General features: G+C 40.8%; 2 protein-coding genes across 3 annotated transcripts in view; one reads left to right on the top strand and one right to left on the bottom strand.

The window, feature by feature from the left end:
- Positions 1-4,339: 4,339 nt before the first annotated feature.
- LOC138945953 (tumor necrosis factor ligand superfamily member 14-like) lies at positions 4,340-18,679 on the bottom strand. Of its 2 annotated transcripts, XR_011449140.1 has the most exons (7): positions 18,559-18,679; positions 17,479-17,824; positions 12,247-12,283; positions 11,266-11,385; positions 10,449-10,635; positions 8,996-9,133; positions 4,340-8,463 (listed from the first exon to the last, which is right to left on the bottom strand). XR_011449140.1 is itself a non-coding variant. In XM_070317491.1 (6 exons), exons 2-6 carry the CDS (start codon positions 17,812-17,814, stop codon positions 8,247-8,249), a joined length of 897 nt encoding a protein of 298 aa, XP_070173592.1. In that variant the 5' UTR covers positions 17,815-17,824; positions 18,559-18,679; the 3' UTR covers positions 4,340-8,246. The 2 variants fall into 2 exon arrangements, 1 of the variants encoding a protein (XP_070173592.1); XM_070317491.1 differs by lacking the exon at positions 8,996-9,133.
- LOC138945937 (uncharacterized) overlaps positions 12,983-19,683 on the top strand; it is a 67,134-nt gene continuing 60,433 nt past the window's right edge. Inside the window, exon 1 of the mRNA XM_070317469.1 lies at positions 12,983-13,411. The gene's annotated coding sequence lies outside the window, so the exon portion shown is untranslated. The remainder of the gene's footprint in view (positions 13,412-19,683) is intronic.

The following is a 19,683-nucleotide window of genomic DNA, read 5'->3' as shown; positions in this document are numbered from 1 at the left end:
CGTCTCCACGTTCGGCGAGAGATTTATTTCTCAGAGTCAACTTTGTGTGCAGACTCTCCTCGGTGTTCGAACATCCCCCGTGTGTACACGCAAGCACTGACAAGACCAAGTGCGCACGAAAAAGATCCTGTAATCCATGTCAGAGTTCGGTGGGTTATAGAAACACAAAAATACCCAGCATGCTTCCTCCGAAAACGGCGTATGGCTGCCTAAATGGCGGGGTAAAAAACGGTCATACACGTAAAATTCCACTCGTGCAAAAAACACGAGTGTACGTGGGAGTTTGAGCCCACGAACGCAGAAGAAGAAGAAGAAGAAGAAGAAGAAGACCCACCGATTTAAGACTTCGCCCTCTTGGGATCTTAATTGCTCATCCAGATTTTCTGTTCACAACTTCTTTACTAAATTTACGTCCATTTTAAGACGTGCTTTTCTCAAATCCTTGGAGGTCTTGAAAGTGAGGTTACATGGTATTTGACTTTACCTCGGAAATACTAATACTTCGTGTACATTACATTGGGGTGTGCACGTTAAAGATCCCACGATTGACAAAAGGGTCTTTCCTGGCAAAATTGGTTAGGCATAGATAAAAATGTCCACCAAAATACCCGTGTGACTTGGAATAATAGGCCGTGAAAAGTAGGATATGCGCCGAAAATTAATGGCTGCGATTTGCTGGTCGATGTGAATGCGTGATGTATTGTGTAAAAAAAATTCCATCTCACACGGCATAAATAAATCCCTGCGCCTTGAATATGTGCGCGATATAAGATGCATAAAATAAAAATAAAAAAAATAAAAGAATAAATCCCCGCGCTTATGACTGTACCCACGGAATACGCGCGATATAAGCCTCATATTGATTGATTGAGTAATCTTTTAATTCATCCCAATAAAATACGAATATTAGGGCTCTGTATATACAAGCCCTGGGCTGATACGTCAAACAGAAACAGACACAATCATTTCAATTGGAAAGTACCACACTGACCGAGTCTACCCTTTCTCAATATTCCAAATTGAAATATATAACTCGTTTTATCAGAGAGTCGTTTAATAAAACCTTTGTGCTACCTACAGATAAAAGGGCATCACATTGAAACACCTCTCCCGGCATTATAAAGCGTGGTCATTTTCTGCAAAGTTTCACCAAAAGAAACACATCGGCCGCAACAGGCAGACAATCAGTATTGCTTTAAAATGTGGACGTGCTAATGTTTAAAGACCGATCAAGGAGACTTTTATTTCTTCACGGGTTTCAGTTAAACATTCCAGGCATTTTCAGTCACAACTGAGGTTATGCGGTGTCAAAGTCAGCCATATGGACTGGGTGGCCGAGTGGTAACGCACTTGCGCTCGGAAGCGAGAAGTTTCGAGTTCGACCCTGGGTCAGGGCGTTAGCAATTTTCTCCCCCCTTTCCTAACCTAGGTGGTGGGTTCAAGTGCTAGTCTTTCGGATGAGACGAAAAACCGAGGTCCCTTCGTGTACACTACATTGGGGTGTGCACGTTAAAGATCCCACGATTGACAAAAGGGTCTTTCCTGGCAAAATTGTATAGGCATAGATAATAAAAATGTCCACCAAAATACCCGTGTGACTTGGAATAATAGGCCGTGAAAAGTAGGATATGCGCCGAAATGGCTGCAATCTGCTGGCCGATGTGAATGCGTGATGTATTGTGTAAAAAAATTCCATCTCACACGGCATAAATAAATCCCTGCGCCTTGAATATGTGCGCGATATAAATTGCAAAAAAAATAAATAATTATTATTGTTTTTTTAATCTCTGCGCTTAGAACTGTACCCACGGAATAGGCGCGATATAAGCCTCATATTGATTGATTGATTGATATGTAATTATATACACTGGGTAGCTGTAATCGGTTGCTTGGCGCCATCCCCGAAAAGGTAATGATCGTAAGCCTACCGGAACGGACACCCAGGTCGTTGATACACGTATCTCCTTGGGAAATGAGTTGTCTGTATTTGTGAACTTGAATTCGCATGGCATAGCATAGTGTGCGGTGTGTGTGTGTGTGTGTGTGTGTGTGTGTGTGTGTGTGTGTGTGTCACGGTGTGTGTGTGTGTGTGTGTGTGTGTGGGTGTGTGTGTGTGTGTGTGTGTGTGTGTGTGTGCGCGTGTGTATGTGTGCGTCCTGCAAAACTTTATGACCAACGATTTCATCCTTTGAAGAAAATGAAGATGTTTGCTTTTCGTCTGCTTTGAAGGTAGGGAGAATTTACAGCGCTCACGTCAAAATGCAAGTCGTATTGGACAATCGTGTTGTTATTCTTCTTTCTTCGAAGTACCGTTGATTTGTTCGTGACCATATTTTCGAGCTGTGCATTGTTATATTATGGGAAAAACACCTTTGAACGCAAATTCGCAAAGAAACGAACTCTGTAGCTCTTGGCTCAATTCAAAATCAGTATCTCAAGGAATAGCGCATGAAATACTCAGGGTCGAGAGGTAGGACAAATATTATGACTCGCGCAAAGAGCGTCACAATGAGAATAACAGTCTGGGATTCTTACTCAAAACACAGTCGTTTTCAATTTGAGTAACTCAGTGCGCAAATGTTTATTTTAAGGTATTCCTGGTGTGTGGTCACTTAAATACAACCCCCAAGCGCTTTGGGCTATTTCAGACAGTTTTCTTGTTAGATATTATTCTCTTTAACCTTTCCTTTCACAATTATTATGCATTCTTATTTTGGTTGAAAATAATCTTTTATTAGGTGTAATTATTTATACTCGTGTATTCTGTTTGGTTATATGAAAGTGTCTTTTTGGCGTTGTTATTCAAATAGGAATGTCTACTCTGTTACATCATCATTATGCTGGTGTATTCAGCTTTACAAGTATTCTATTTGGGGCCGGTGGGAGTAAGGATGAGGAAGGTTCTCTGCAAAACAAGTCCCTACTTTCATTCACTTCCAAAGTGTGGAAAAACCATTTTCCAGGAGGGCGTATACCGATTTGGGAAGTCAGCTCTGTTGTATTATTGATCCTTCGCGTGGCAGAGTTTCTCAGAAATAGCTTTTGCGAAACCCATTCGTAGAAACCACTTTCTGTTAGACAGGTATGAACGATCGATCGATCATGTCAGAGTATCACGTGTTGAAAGACCTAGTTTTTCTGCAGAAACTGTATTTTTACATTTAGTCAAGTTTTGAATAAATGTTTTAACATAGAGGGAGAATCGAGACGAGGATCGTGGTGTATGTGTTGTCTGTGTGTGTGTGTGCGTGTGTGTGTCTGTCTGTCTGTGTGTGTGTAGAGCGATTCAGAGTAAACTACTGGACCGATCTTCATAAAACTATACATGAGAGTTCCTTTTTTTTTAAATAGATGTCTTTGATGACGTCATATCCGGCTTTTTGTAAAAGTTGAGGCGGCACTGTCACACCCTCATTTTTCAATCAATTAGATTGAAGTTTTGGCCAAGCAATCTTCGACAAAGGCCGGACTTTGGTATTGTATTTCAGCTTGGAGGCTTAGAAATTAATTTATGAGTGTGGTCATTAAAAATCTGAAGATTGTAATTAAAATAAATTTGTTATAAAACGATCCAAATTATTTTTGTATATCTTATTTTACATCATTTTCTTATTCCAAAAACATATAAATATATTACATTCGGATAAAAAACAAAATAAGCTCTGAAAATTAACATTATGAAAATTATAATTAAAATTAAATTTCCGAAACCGATTTAAAAACGATTTCATCTTATTCCTGGTCGGTTCCTGATTCCAAAAACATATAGATATGATATGTTTGGATTAAAAACAAGATTGGAAAGTTAAAAAGAATAGAGATACAGCGCAAACACTACCGCGCTATTCTGGCATGTCTGCCATCGCCACGAGCGGTGGACTGACGATGCTACGGTCTGGGTCAAAAATTGCAGTGCGTTCCGTTTCATTCTGTGAGTTCGACAGCTTGACTAAACGTTGTATTATCGCCTTACGCGACTTGTTTAAATCCTGTTATTCTGTTCAAGATTGAGTTTTCTATATGATATGAATAGAATAATAGGTATATTCAGATCGAGCGTTGCTGAGGGCTGTCGACTTTCGATGTGAGTGAGCGCGTGTGCGTGTGTAATGTGTGTGTATGAGAGTAGAGAGTAGTGTGTGTGGTGTGTGTGTGGTGTGTGTGTGTGTGTGACAGAGAGAGAGAGAGAGAGAGAGAGAGAGAGAGAGAGAGAGAGAGAGAGAGAGAGAGAGAGAGAGAGAGAGAAAGAGAGAGAGAGAGTTTTCAGATACGTTTATCAATATATATCACTCGCTCACATCCACAGAAGCACCCGTCACATAAAACAATACAAGATCAATGAATAGTATAACTTGTTAAATTGTTGATTCCATTTGAAAAGGAAACGCACATGCACACAAAATGTATTCACTTACAAAAATTGAAATAGAGTTAGAAAAAGAATGCTTAAACTATTTTCAACATTTCTGGATACATGTTCTTCTATAATTATCAGCAATTCTACCTTTACTTCTGTACCTGATAATGTCGGTTAGTAAAAAACCAATAGTTCTGCGACGTTACACGGTGGCTTCTACTTTTCAAAATGTGGTTACAGGTGATACAAGCTTTTGCTAACCTTTTCACGATTTGACCAACATATAATGAAAATCGAAAGGGATAACTGCAGAAAAGAAAGAACATTTGGCGACGTTACACAGGAACTGGTATCAAGGCTTCTGACACGGTCCAGTCGATCAAAGCACCGGGCGGGGATGTAGCTCAGTCGGTAGCGCGCTGGATTTGTATCCAGTTGGCCGCTGTCAGCCTGAGTTCGTCCCCACGTTCGGCGAGAGATTTATTTCTCCGAGTCAACTTTGTGTTCAGACTCTCCTCGGTGTCCGAACACCCCCGTGTGTACACGCAAGCACAAGACCAAGTACGCACGAAAAAGATATTGTAATCCATGTCAGAGTTCGGTGGGTTATGGAAACACGAAAATACCCAGCATGCCTACTCAACGAAAGCGGAGTGAGCTGACTATGCTCTCAGAGTATAGTGTGGGGAACCCAAATGGGCAAACGAGCTCACACGTAACCACAAAAAATTCTGGAACGCTGAAGAAGAAGAAGTTCAAAGCACCATCCGTGTAATCTTCTTCTGTTATAAGAAGGAAATTATAAGCGACGGTACTGCGATCGACTGAGCCATGCCAGATGCTTTGATACACGCTAATGTCATCCGCCTCCAAGTTGCATTTTATTTCACAGGCGCCCGACATCACCTCTTGCAAGTTTTTTGCTTTTGTGGCTGTATGATTGTGTTGCACCGGCTGTGTCGGGCGCCTGTATTTCTGCACAATTAAAGCTGAGATGAACCTACGTCTTGTACCCCAGCCTCCCCCCCCCCCCCCTTCCTATTTTGACATGAGATACGACACGTGCACACAGTCGCTGGACCACACGAGACAGCAACAACTCAGGGCCGGACTACCGGGGGGGTTATGGGGGTTGCGCAACCCCCCCCTAGCCTAAACATGTACCTTACTTATTTAATTTTTTTTTTATTATTGCTTATTTTATGCCGTTTCATGCAAGGAGCGACCATTTTCCTATCTCAGAATATGACCTACCCGTCAGCTTCAGGGGGCTTCGCCCCCTGACCCCCACAACGAGGGGGGGGGTGGGTTCTAGGGTTTCCGGACCCCCCCCCCCCCAGCCAAAAAATAAAAATATTGAATGAGGTATGCATTTCTTTATTTTACATTGAGTTTCAATTTTTGGGGTATTAATCAGTGACAAAATCTGCTGCCTGAAACTGGTAATGATCATCCTCAGAATGCACCAGATTGCACCATTTTGCATCCTTTTTTTCAAAATTTTCCGGGGGGGCATGCCCCCGGACCCCCCTAGCAAGCTAGGCGCTTCGCGTCGTCGGCTCGGCGCTTCGCGCCTTCACACCCATATCTTCACAATATACTTTTGAAAAAAAACAGTCATAAAATGAACTGATCCGCCCCTGCCGCCAGGGGAGACATCCCCCTGGGCCACCACTGGCAACCCCCCCCCTCCTCTTCGCCTAGTCCGGCCCTGACAACAGCAACAACAAATGATTCTACTGAGCACAGTGTTTACTGACAAATGGAGAGATAACAAGAAGGAACACCAGCAGACTAATACAACACAATCATACAAGCACAACCAAAGAGGGTTGGAGGGACAGACAGACAGACAGAATAGCTGTGCTACTTATCAACCGAGAAGAACACGTTCTACTTGTCTGTCGACATAGCGATAACAAATGTTAGGGGAAATGCTGATCGTCAAATGACATTTTGAAATACCTGATACGCAATGGCCATCACCTTATTCAAAAGGATCCCTTAGATATCTAGCAATTTTATAAGTTGACCTGGGAGATCGGAAAAATATCCACTCTTAACCCACCAGGCGGCAGGGATTCGAACTCACGACCTCCCGATTTGGAGGCCGACGTCTTACCACCACGCCAATGCGCCCGTCCGAAACCAGCATACGATTCAAGCCCCCTAAGCTCTTTGTGTTCTTTCAGTTTTCCCTTCGAACTTACGATTAGCTAATGGTAGCACAAGTAGCAAGAAGAAAGACTTGCCTAAATTTCCCGTTGCTGTTGTTAATGTTTATGACAAAGAGTATAAAAGCATCGCATGATCTATTTTAAGGGCAATGACAGATGTTGGAGTTACAGTGTTGCAGTTTATGACAGATAGCTTAACAACTACAGCATAAGATCTTTGTTTGTGATTACGACAGGAGGATAAGCTGTTATTTGTGACAAAGAGCTGAAATTCGTCTATCCATTTTTGTTATAAGAAGTTGCACACACACACACACACACACACACACACACACACACACACACACACACACACACACACACACATGCGTGTCTTTCATATTCGATCTGGTCTTCACGACATGAATATCATAATTCATACTATAAATCTTTGGTGATGTAACCCATACATATACATACATGTATTGCACTGTCATGCTGCCTTCATCATATCACAGTCATTGGTTCATAAAATATATCAAAAGCCCCATTCGAAACGTTTTACGTTTTTGATCTGTGGAAAGAAGGGAAGATGTTTTGTTTTATTGATATAGACATAATTATTATCCTTTCAATGATTACATTTTCCGGAACAACAAATGTTCTTAATCATAAGAATCGTAGCTGTTTCTCATACCTTTTGTAAGGTAATCGCCGTGTATAGAAATTACCAGATGGCCCGTACCCGGGACCAGGGTCTTGCCTGGCCGAGCATGTTTTCATCGGGAAACACCGACATTCGATGGTGTTAATGCTAGGAATTTGTTGGAAGTATTTTGAAACGAATACATTTTATCCAGAGTTGTGCTAGAACGTTTGAAAACAGCAGACTCAGTCTTTCATCATGCTCCCGAAGCTCCTCATCACAGACAATTGTGGACTGGTTGGTCCGGTGTCAGAATAATGTGACTGGGTGAGACATGAAGCCTGTGCTGCGACTTCTGTCTTGTGTGTGGCGCACGTTATATGTCAAAGCAGCACCGCCCTGATATCACCCTTCGTGGTGGACTGAGCGTTAAGCAAACAAACAAACAAACAGACAATTGTGCGATCACTAACATGAATATCCTGTTGTGTACTGTAGTTTTTGCGGGTAGACCATTTAAATGCGACTCTCAGTCTGAAAATGTAGTACATCGCTTGATAGTTGCGAGAAAGGCATGTTGGCGAGTTGTACACAATAACGACTCGTGTAGAAGAGCGAAGCAAAAACCACACCATAGTGATTGTGTTTTTGTGTTGGCATGATATGGCCATTGTGCTGCAAAATGTAAGATGAAGTTTTTATTTCTCAAAGACTTGTAAAAGCTGTATTCATTCTGTAACGAATTACTTGTAACCGAATATTGTTTGTTATTAAAGTGGTTTTTTCCTCAAATGGTTGATACAAATTGATAAGGTGCACCGTTTTCTTACAAATCTAACTTTTGTCATTTTCTGTCCAATATCTGACTGTTCCCCATGTGTGAGCATGTCTATTACATCCTCTACACAATAATTAAACATTCTCCTTAAGTAACAATAAAAAAAAGAAGCAATTATCATTTGAACTAGATCCTATTTGACTAACAAAACCAAACACCACTAATCTGAATTCAGAATCGTACAGGACTAAACATTTAAACAAAATTGTGTGCAAAAATCCAGAGTTGCTTTTAACAGTCTGGTGACTATCAGACCATATGCATCCCCATGTAAGTGGTGGCTGGTGACCTGCGCAGCAGACTCTGGCTGTGGGTTCTGATGCTGATTTCATCCTTGTCCCTCAGCAGAAAGATGCCCGCCATGTATACTGACACCGGGCCTGCTATGTTGCCGCGGGTGTTTTTGCAGGAGGACTCACGAGCCATCATCAACTTGCGTCGGCTTTCCCTTGTGCCGTTAACGTGCCTGGAGGAGAAGATGTGTTGGTCAAGGGTTAAAGCAGTGCATTTGGGACCCCAGAGTTTTGATTATCAGACAACATCGAGAGGAAGATTGTTCGGTCATCGCAAGTTGTAGTGTGGTGGGGATTACAGCTAGCTGCAAATAATACAATGAGATCATGCTTTCGTCCTGTGTTAGAGAGCCATCAGCGGTGCTCCTGTTGAGTCCTGTCATCAGAAGCCAAGTATAACGGTCCACGTAAGGCGACACCCGGGATGACCTCCGCGCGGAAGGTCTTTGCAGGAGCCGACGCGTCGAATATTTTCCCCATTCCAAGATGTTGATCAGTCACATGCGTAATAAGCTATGGCATCTACTAAATACAACCAAGACAATCAGATAATGTATTCTTTCCAAAAAAACAGTGTTTCCATTCACGTGAGTACTTCAATAAGCATTACTGGATCCAAAAGGTGCAGCAGACACACGCCATATACCTTGCAGCAGCGACCCTTAGAGTGAAGGACTACATATATGCAGAGGCAGCAGCGCATACCTGTCGCTTGACACGCAGTTGATCCGAGCAGAGTCACACATTGAAAGCACCAACACGAAGATGCCATCATCCAGTGAGCAGAAACTATCTTTCCCCAAGGAGCAGCAACCATTGCATCAGCGACAAGCAGTCATTTCGCTGTTGTAAATTAAAAAAAATGATTCATTCTGAAAAATAGCAACAACAAGCTATTATTCAGTGTACACTCAATTCAAGGAGACACTGCATGAAAAGCTTGAGTAGCGATCCAACATTTACAGACGGCGTATTCCAGCGGAATCATTCATCATGTGCTGCAGGAAAAAACGCTATTAAAAGCAAAAGAACTGTGTGCAAAATCAACCTCAATTCAATACACCAAAAACAACATCAAACAACATTGTAGGACAACACATTTTAAGCAGAAGCGTTGCCAGCTGCAGAAGCAATTTTTTCTAATAGTAGTTTTGCCCATATCTATTGCCTTATTATAGTGACCTTACTTAGATCACCCCTTTGTCTCATATATCTAACGCTTTGTAGTGGGCTTTCTAGGGTCACACCTTTGTCTCATATATCTAACGCTTTGTGGTGACCTTACTAGGGTCACCCCTTTGCCTCATATATCTAACGCCTTGTGGTGACCTTACTAGGGTCACACCTTTGTCTCATATATCTAACGCTTTGTGGTGACCTTACTAGGGTCACCCCTTTGCCTCATATATCTAACGCCTTGTGGTGACCTTACTAGGGTCACACCTTTGTCTCATATATTTAACACTTTGTGGTGGGCTTTCTAGGGTCACCCCTTTGCCTCATATATCTAACGCTTTGTGGTTACCTTTGCCTCATATATCTAAAGCTATGTGGTGACCTTACTAGGGTCACCCCTTTGCCTCACATATCTAACGCTTTGTGGTGACCTTTGCTTCATATATCTAAAGCTGTGTGGTGACCCCAAGAGGGACACCGCTTTGCCTCCTATATCTAATGCTTTGTGGTGACCGCGCTTGGGTCACCCCTTTGCCCCACGCTCTCAAACACTTGAGTGTAGTTCTGGTGAAGTGACCTTTTTAATAGGACTGCCATAATTATGAGGTCTGCCAAACCAGGCTCTTTGTGAGGCCATCCCTGTCGCGATGTTTGTAGAATACAATCATTGATAATTACGACGTGAATTTGAATCGGTTTTTTGAAGGGATTTTCATTTGAAAGTTTTCATTGTCATATTCAAGCACAATGGAACGACCAAAAAATTTAACCATTTTCTAGTTGGACTTTAAAACAATAGAGATATTTTTAAAAGCAAAGACATTGCCAAAATTGGACTTTAATTTTGTGGCCAATCATAAATCTACTCACAGATGCCGTTCTTCAATTCAAGAAAAGAAAAGCAAACAACAAATGAATAATACATTTAAACAAAATTAATCAAATACAAAAATGTAGAAAGCTCTTTCAGAATGATTTTTACCTGTAGATGTAAGCCACAAGGGCCCCAGATTCGACTGTCTTGGGATCAACATTAAACTGCAAACCAGTGTACACATAATAGTAGCCAGCTTTTGTAACTGTCAACCGGTCACCTCCATGAATAAGTCCCCCAGATACGAATGATCCTTCTCCAGACTTTTCCCAGTGTATACGAGGAGCTCCGGAATCTGCAAAAGCAATGGCGTTGTACAGTCACAAATACAAAGAAAAACATGAAAATGACATCAACAGGGAACTAAATTTAGATGAGGGGCAAAGTTAATGACAGTACATGTATCATTAAACATACCTTTGTGGTAAATTACAATTGAAGCATCTTTAGAAGCAGTGAAATTACCAAAATATATAAAATATATACCTCACACAAAACAATTGTTCAGAATAATAGGAAGAACCTTTCGTTATCCGAAAACCCTAAACCTCTGCTGAAGCTCACTTCACATGTCTGTATTATCTTTTTACTACATATCTATTCCACATGATTTGTGTTTATTTCGTTCAATACCCGTAAATCTATGCATGATCTCGTGAGTGTTGTGTATTGTCGTCGGCATCCGTCGGACCCGTTGGGCCATGGCTGTGTGCCTGAGAGGATTTTTCTCCAGGGCACAGGTCTGGGCTGAGGTGATATGGAAAACAGGCTGCAGCAGGTCCCCCCTCTCCACTCACTGATGTATTCCAAGTGCCGTTGCAGGAGTAGCCAGAAAGAGGTTGGCAAGCAACAACAGACCTTCTGTTTTGGTGTCTGAATATTGTGTTAAATATTTACAAAAAGGAAAAGGAAAATGGGCACACACCTGGTCCAGTAGTATTTCCATTCTGTAATATTCCCACGTGCGCAGCTGGTCGTGCTTGTACAGCGGAAGGGTCGACATGCAGCTGATGTATATACCCCTTGATACGATCCAAATTTCTACCTATAAGGAAAATACAAAGAGGACAACTGAATTATTAGGTTCAGTGTCCATTTTAAAGAAGAAACTTGATCAGGAAAATGTCGCGCATGGTTCCGAGATAGTGCCGTCAATACAGACAGGGTATGAAAGCTGTACATGTATTAATATTGCAGGATACTTTTTAAATTGTGTCATAAATCTCTTGTTTGCGGTCACTTCCTGAGCACTGCACGTTTAATGCACCATATTATGACCAACACGTAGTACATTTTTGTTCAGTTTGGGTTCATGCCTATCTTCCTTTCTACAACAAGGTTGTTGTTGTTTATTGTATCGATAACTCAGGGGGGTCACGCAAGACCGATTCAGCATCGATCTTATTCTCTGTTTTTTTTTCACGGCCTTCTTTGAACACTATTCACTTCTGAAAGTAGATGTACTGTACAAATACTGAAATAAAAATACTGATGAAGTCATGACTGTACACATAAACTTATCTTTTATATTTCATCGTCTGTTAAGGCATACTCCTTCACGTGTAACCCGTGCAGTTTGGCTAACCATCTCACATCTGGCCATGCTTTTACACGGGATAAGACCATCCCTCCACTTGGTCACATACCAAACATGAACAGCCTGGGTGCTCTCTGTACTAGTGGGACTTTTTTTTATCTCAAAGAATTTGAGTCTTCACTAAATTCCAACTCACCACCACAAGCAGTCAGGGTGTGGATTTTTGGTATGTGACCAAATGGAGGGAGGGTTTCATCCTTTGTAAAAGCCTGGCCAGATCTAAGATGGTGAGCCCAACTGAGTCATACAGGAAGGAGTCTTCCGTAGTGATGTGATGGGAATGAAGCTTATATGCTGACGCGTACGCACCTTTAGAAGCGTCTGTTTCCAGTCTTTCTCGCAACTCCTGAAATAGAAACATAGATATATAGGTAAACACACACACACACACACACACGCACACACACTCACACTCTCTCTCTCTCTCTCTCACTCTCTGTCTCTCTCTCAAATTAAAGACCTATTTCTATATTTTCTGTATTATCAAAACCACTTGAAAAACATATAAACAAACACCAAGTAACCCACTTTGACCACAATACATTATTTCACCCTAACCAGTCTGGTTTTAGGGCTGATCACTCGTGTCACACTGCCTTAATCTCCAGTTGATCATTGTAACGAACATGATTTTGATTAATTGGGTATAATATAATGTCAAATGCAAGCACCTATGGATGCTAGGGTTGACAGCCTAAACACCCACGGATTTGTGTCTTGTCACGTTGCACCTGAAGTTTTTGTGAATAGTCAAAACTTGACTAAATATATATAAAAAAAATATATTAAAAAACCCAGAGAAGTCTTGGAAAGGTTGTATCTAGTGGCTTTAACTTGCCGACCATTATCCGACTTCTGAGAAACCCCGGCGTTGTGCTTTATATAGATAATTAGGGGGGGGGGGGGGGGGGGGGGGGGAGGGGTCATGTGGTGGCGAGGAGTGGCGGAGGGAGCGAAAGCGAATCCGGAATTTCCGAGAAAAGCCAATATCCTCACAACAAATAATGTTCCGTGCATCAGACTATATATATATACAAAAAAAAAGGGGAAAACCCCGCATGTTTACGAAGCTTCAAGCTGTTACTCGATCAGACATATCGGGAATACCCGAAATTTCTCATTTTTCGGAACTGACTAGCTTTGTCATCATTTTCTGACGCGACTTCTTTCTCATGAAAACTGACTGATATTTTCAAAACCGACTTTCTGAAAACAGAACAATCAAGAAATATTCTGGGTTTATAATGATGTTTATGTCACGGTCACACGCGGACGGAGATTGATGTCAGTTGTTTTGTTTTCTCAAAATAGGGCACACGGAATCTAAGGTCGATGGTTACTGAGAAATTGTGTTGTGTTACTTGCTAGGGTTGTACGGGGGTACGGAAGAGGTGGTAAATAAGGTAATGGCAATGACTGATTGGTGAGACCATGCCTACCCTACTACGCTGATCGCTGTGCTATGAAGTAAACAGTAAGTTTATCTTGAAATTGTTATTAAGTACTCGGGAAATATTTTGGTTAATTGCATCAAGTTATTGCTGACATAATATAACACCAGGCTGAGTAGGTCAATGGTTTGTGAACCTAATGAAACATTTAACAGCTTGACAAGTCTTTTGAAACGATTTAAAGGGAAATGACTCACTTAACTTTAAACACCGTACGGTAATCAATGATTTTCCTGAAGTAGGCCCTAATTGCTAACTTCATGCATACTTGTAAAGTTCGAGTGTCTCAGTGCTGACGTAATGCGCATTTACTTTGCAAGGTCTAGAAAAAAAAGTAAGTTGATCTTCACTATTGTGACTATTGTCTTAGAAAAACTCATGTTTATCGTCCACGTATTAGATGATTTTAGTTGGCCAACTTTGAAAGACGGGCAACAGATAGACTAAGACAGACACTCGAACAGGCAGACAGACAGATGCACAACCTATTTATTATCAGTGGTGCATGCTAAGGCCAAAAAAAAGAGGTCTGTTTACGGTAACATAGGCAAAACAATAGGGTTGGTAGGTCGGGATTTTTTTTTCCTTCCAAAAAACCATATTTTTAAGTTATTTTGCAAAAAAAAAACAAGATTTTTTTTTTTTTTAATTTATTTTTTCCCCAAATGCCCAAAAAAATGTCTAGGGTCGCGCGAAAAAAATAGGGTCGGTCGGGTTACCGTAAACAGACCTATTTTTTTTTTGGCCTAATATTACATTGATTTCTGAAAACAAAGCAATCATTAAATATTCTGGGTTGCATGCTATTTTTAAAGTGAATAAAATGTCGGCTAAGTGCACGGTGACACGTACACGGCTGAAGATAAATTTATGTCAATTTGTTTTATCAAAATATTAAGGCCACCGGATTCTGAAAGGTCGGCGTGATGTGTGTGTGTGTGTGTGTGTGTGTATGTGTGTCAGTGTGTGTGTGTGTGTGTGTGTGTGTGTGTGTGAGTGTGTCACGGTGTGTGTGCGCGCGCGTGTGTGTGTGTGTTTAGGAGGGGGGAGGGGGGGCGTCGTGATCATGCTTCCGTGGTGGCAGATTAATGGTGATAACGAGGCAATTTTTCGGAAAACCGAAAAGGATTAGTCAGGAATTCCCGGAAAATGACCCGGAGGCTATTCACAAGTACATTATCAGAAAAACAGCTGTTTATTATTAGCCTAGGTTTGATTGACAGCCTCGGTCTGGCATTTGATTGGCTAGACTCCGACTCGCGAGGTGTGTTGTGGTAGGCCCAGTCACTCACTTCGATCGGTACAGAACTCTCTAAGCTGCTTGATGGAACGGTTGAAACACACTGCTGGAGTTGGCGATATTACACCGGGTATTTATGCTAGTGAGATGTACTTTTCACTGAGGCGTTGCAAACATAACCAACTATTGTTGGAAATTGTTCACTAGCCTAGAAGATCAACATTTTGTGTTTTTTTGTTATCTGTGTTCAGTTAAAATATAAGGCGTCTGTCAATGAGTCATCTGTACACATGACCTTTCAGCATTGCCAGTGATATCATCTACAGTGTCATATTTAAATTTACTTTATTTATTCAAGCCGACTCATGTCAGTTAATGTATGCAAATCAAATGTAATCATTCCATTATACTAGTCCTTTATCATTTGGATTTCAATTTGTTATAATCATCACATCTTGAGCTGTCGTGTTTCTTCATAAATATCTATACTCAAAGTATGTATGTAATTAACAACACTGTTCACGTAAAATTACTGTACATTGACGATTGTATGTCTTGTGTAACACAGTAGAAGATGAACTTGTGTTTCTTTTGCTTATTGAACTAATTACACACGTCTATCTTAACTCGCCTGTTTTTAAAACCAGTGTATCTCCATTGCCTTTCAATATACCAAACCAACTTGACATGCATTGTTGGTCGGCTTTACGACAATCATCTACGATTACTCACGTAAACTGAGCACTCAAAAACAAAATCTTATTACACGATTACAACGTAAAAAGTTTTGAACATTACACTTTGCTAATGAGATTATGAAAAATAATCTGATCAAAACAAAAGTTATTTGTATAGGTTATTAGCATGTCTAAAGGCTCTCCCACCGTCGTACGAACGCACCAGATCTCAAGTTCAAGCCTTGTATGGCGCCCTTTTTGTGGCACACTTGATAATAACAACTAAAGCAAGAACAACAAGAACTTCCAAGGCAACAGCAACAATCAGAGAAGGGGTGGGTAACAGGATGCCGCAAACCAACCAGCCAAACAAACGACACCTTTAAAAGGCAAATTTATTTTAAGTGCCCGTGTAAAAGACTGAATACTTAACCGGATTTAATATGTATATAGTCCTAAACTCTTCCTGGTTTGATGAGTTGTAAAACACACAAACAATTCCCCTGCTTTTTTCAGTCAAAATTGTGATTTGATATCCATATTTTTGGAGTCATGACACGATCTTCCTCTTCCGTGTGCTTTTTCCACCCGGCAATAACCTATTTATGGTCCCACTTTGTGTGTGTGTGTGTGTGTGTGTGTGTGTGTGTGTGTGTGTGTGTGTGGTGTGGTGTGTGTGTGTGTGTGTGTGTGTGTGTGTGTGCCACGGTATGTTAGTGTGTGTTTTTGTGTGTGTTTGTGTGTGTGTTTGTGTGTGAATGTGTGTGTGTGTTGTACTGCATACGTATGTTTAATTGTTATGTGACTCACTATGCGCATCTTTTTACATCAGAATATGTCTATATACATGTATTCATAAATGAGAATAGCATTGATCAAAGTACGTGTATAGACACATTTATGTGCACGTGAAGGCGACAAAACGATAGCCTAAAACAAAACAATCAGAAAGTAATCACGCGAAACTATAGCATTTTCCTGTTGTAACAAAGGCCGATCGATAGAAATGTGCTTCAGGCGAAAAAATACAACTAAAGAAATAAACACACCCAACGCAGCATTCTTGGAAATGAAAGAATCTACCAACTAAAAACTAAAAATAAAAGATAGCTTACCTCTAAACTATTATTTTCCTACAAAGTGAACAGTTATTTATCTGGATGTGAGCCTTAAGATATAATGTTATCATCAAAACCAAAACTTTTGCAAGAGTCCAAATTACTGTCACAATTCACAGCTAAATGCTGAATTTCTATTCAGGCTATCATTCAAAACGATCAGTTTCAACAGTGCAACTGCAACAACAGTCCCGTAAAGTTCTTGTACATACACGTACTGTAACTCCAGCTTACTTCGTGTGCACACTGTTACTGCGACGAAAAGTATAGTCAGTTGTTTATTTCACAAACTCCGAGAATGATTGTCCGTAACATGCAGTCTGTATTTTATACAACTGACACAACCAACGTAATCTGTAAAATATAAGCAACCCACTGAAGTCTGTGAAGTCAGCCTCAGTTCACATTGGCACTCTCACAGTAGGCTATCTTAAAAGGAGACTCATTTTTAATTTACCTTATATCCCTCACAACAGTGCGTTACACTGTGAAGTCATTTGTATTCACATTGTCATCCCATCACAACCAGTTTGTGCCTTAAACATAGTTTTCATTCCCGCCTCTATCCTGCACTGTAATCTGATAAGTATAGAAACTTTTTTTTTCACTGTGACTCGGCTGCAGCAGTCTGCTAGGTAAAGTCACTTTTATTTACACTGACACCTCTACAACAGTCATCAAAGTTAAGTCCTTCTACGTCCTATTTCACTCTTACCCTCACCTCTAAAAGCAGTCTTAAAAATTAAACTAGGTGGAGGTATGACCTTCACTGCAGCCTGCAGAGTCACCTTTGCTTACAATGTCACCCCTAAGTAACATCAGTTTTCATTCACACTGACACCCCCTCCCAAACAATTAAAGACACACTAACGATCTCAGACCTAAACAGGTTTTTATAAGGGATAACACCACCCATCGTGGCGAAACCAGCACTAATGAACCAGACAGCTGCAATCACCTTACTTCACAAAAATAAGAAAAGAAAAGACACACACACAAACAAAACACATGCACACAAAACTAGGTTTTGTATGTGTTCACAACAATACTTTTACCTCAGACATCAGGCCGTAAAGGTGTTCCCCGAGCTCTCCGCAGCATAGAGTCCGGTTTTCTAGAAGCTTGACACGGTAGCCTTTTTCCAGACATGATTGTCTATCCTCCTTGAAACAGTATCTGTTCTTGTCACCCCGCGTCATTTCACTAGCACTTCCAACGGTGCGACGGTAACTCTCCGAGTTACGACGCGTATCAAGAACAGGAGACACAATGAACAAGCACATCACTAATACTAATAGGATGACGGGGTTCGCCAACACCACAAGCACAGAAGGTTTGAACCACGCTGACTTCCGTGCAAAATCAGATTTGAATCTGTTCCATTTCTTCATCTCCCGTTATCTGCAAGCAAACAAATCAATCAAACAAGAAAGAGATGCCAAGTTACATTACTACTGTTTAAGTTGCTGATTTGCAGGCTGACTTTGAAGACGTGTCTGTCTTTATTCAAAGAAGTTTTGTCATTTTGTTGCGATACTGGCCAAACTCCTGGAAGTTTTTGTTACATATTCTGTATTCATTATTTTGCCATCGGAAACAGTATAAAGAAAGAGTTCGACTGAAGAGAGAGAGAGAGAGATGAAGATAGATAGATGTATACAACGCGTGTGAATAGGAAGAAAAGATAAAAAAGCACTAGGGTTGTCACGGCCTCTTTATCAACATTTTCGCGTCACTTAGGTTTGAACGGGATCTGTAATGTTCAGAATTACTTGAAAAATGTCATTTGTTGAAAATAATGAATAAACCAGCCAAACACATTCAAACACAGATTGAACAGCAGCCTCAATCTGAAACGAACAAACAAACAAACAAACAAACAAACAAACCAAATAACAGACAAGCAAACACACATACCTAGCGAAAGGGTAACAATAGCGTGTAGTATATATATATATATATACCACACACACACTCACACACAAGTAGATGAAAAAATACGATATGGAACAATAACGACAAAGACAACTACAAGCCAGCATATACGTACACAGCACACTCAGATATAAATGTTCGTGCTCCCGTCTACATGAGAGAAAAAAAAGACACGGAAACAAAATAATGGTAAATCTTACATCAGAAAAATAGTTTCTAAAAAAATCCGAGAATCTGTAATTTTACATCAGAATATCTCCAGCCCAGGACTGGTAAGGTCGGTTGGTTAACTTAAGCTTTAACGTCCACACAGAAACATGTGCGCCTGTTAGGGACATGAAGTGGTCGGTTATCTTTTATATTGCGAGTCCTGAGCGTCTTCCCGTATATGGTGCTATATCGATCGTCATATTTCTGGAAAACCGGCGGGGAATACCCGGAACACTAACACTGCGTGATGGTGTCAAGTCACGGCCAATCCGGCCTCTCCCATCATGCAACATAAAAAGGGGCGGGGCTTAGGAAAAATAGCACAACGCGTGGCACGCGATGTAAACACGAACAGGCCAGATGGAAGGAGAAAGTGGCTTTCTGTCTGTGCGAGCAGCATTTCTTCTTTTAACAGCTTCTTCAGAGTTTTTCACATATTTTCGTTTCTGAACATTTGTGATATCTTGCATATTGATTGCGTATCTTGTTTATATTTACAATACAATTGAACTTTCACACAGAGAACCTTTGTGTCAAAGAAATCAGTCACACAGAGAAAAACAGAATAACAATGTCAAGGCTGTAGATGTCAGGCTAGTCAAACGGACAAAATGAAACTTAGTCTTGGTTGCTGTAACTCAGTCACCGCTTATGGTACTTTCGCTGATATTGCAGAAAAACAACACAGAATCAGCCAAAACCGCTAACAATAAGCAAGTTTAGTACGTCACAACGTCAATGAACAGAATTCTCGAGTCAATTTTTGCATCAGACTCTGACCAAAGAGTGTATCCCTACAGAAAGAAGGGGCACTTCGGTCTGGAAGCGATGCCAGACCTTTCCGCATTCCAGCTAGCCGCTAGCCCTTTGACCGAGTAAAACTTTCTCACTGGCACCTCGGAAGCATTGGCAAGCAAGGCAAAAGCTAAGTAATGTGCAGCTTCTAATGGTTATCATTCTCGTATAAAAAAGATTCCGTTTTTTGTCTTTTCATGGGGATGCAGATTGTACTGTTCGCCTTATTTTATCAATTATTAAATCTATAATTGAAATGTATAAATGAATGTAATTATGTTAGAGGAATACGGTTTTTCTTGTATCACACCACACCAGCG

The sequence above is a fragment of the Littorina saxatilis genome, linkage group LG13, assembly GCF_037325665.1.
Source record: "Littorina saxatilis isolate snail1 linkage group LG13, US_GU_Lsax_2.0, whole genome shotgun sequence".
NCBI classification, from domain to species: domain Eukaryota; kingdom Metazoa; phylum Mollusca; class Gastropoda; order Littorinimorpha; family Littorinidae; genus Littorina; species Littorina saxatilis.
Note: the sequence above shows the minus strand (reverse complement) of the source record. Positions and strands in the feature narration are given on the sequence as shown.

Coding starts and splice junctions, on each gene's coding strand:
- LOC138945953 (XM_070317491.1), bottom strand. CDS start 17,814: ATGAAGAAATGGAACAGATTCAAATCTGATTTTGCACGGAAGTCAGCG. Junction 11,386..12,246: donor GGAAACAGACGCTTCTAAAG/GTGCGTACGCGT, acceptor TTTTCCTTATAG/GTAGAAATTTGGATCGTATC. Junction 8,464..10,448: donor CTTGTGGCTTACATCTACAG/GTAAAAATCATT, acceptor CTTCTCCTCCAG/GCACGTTAACGGCACAAGGG.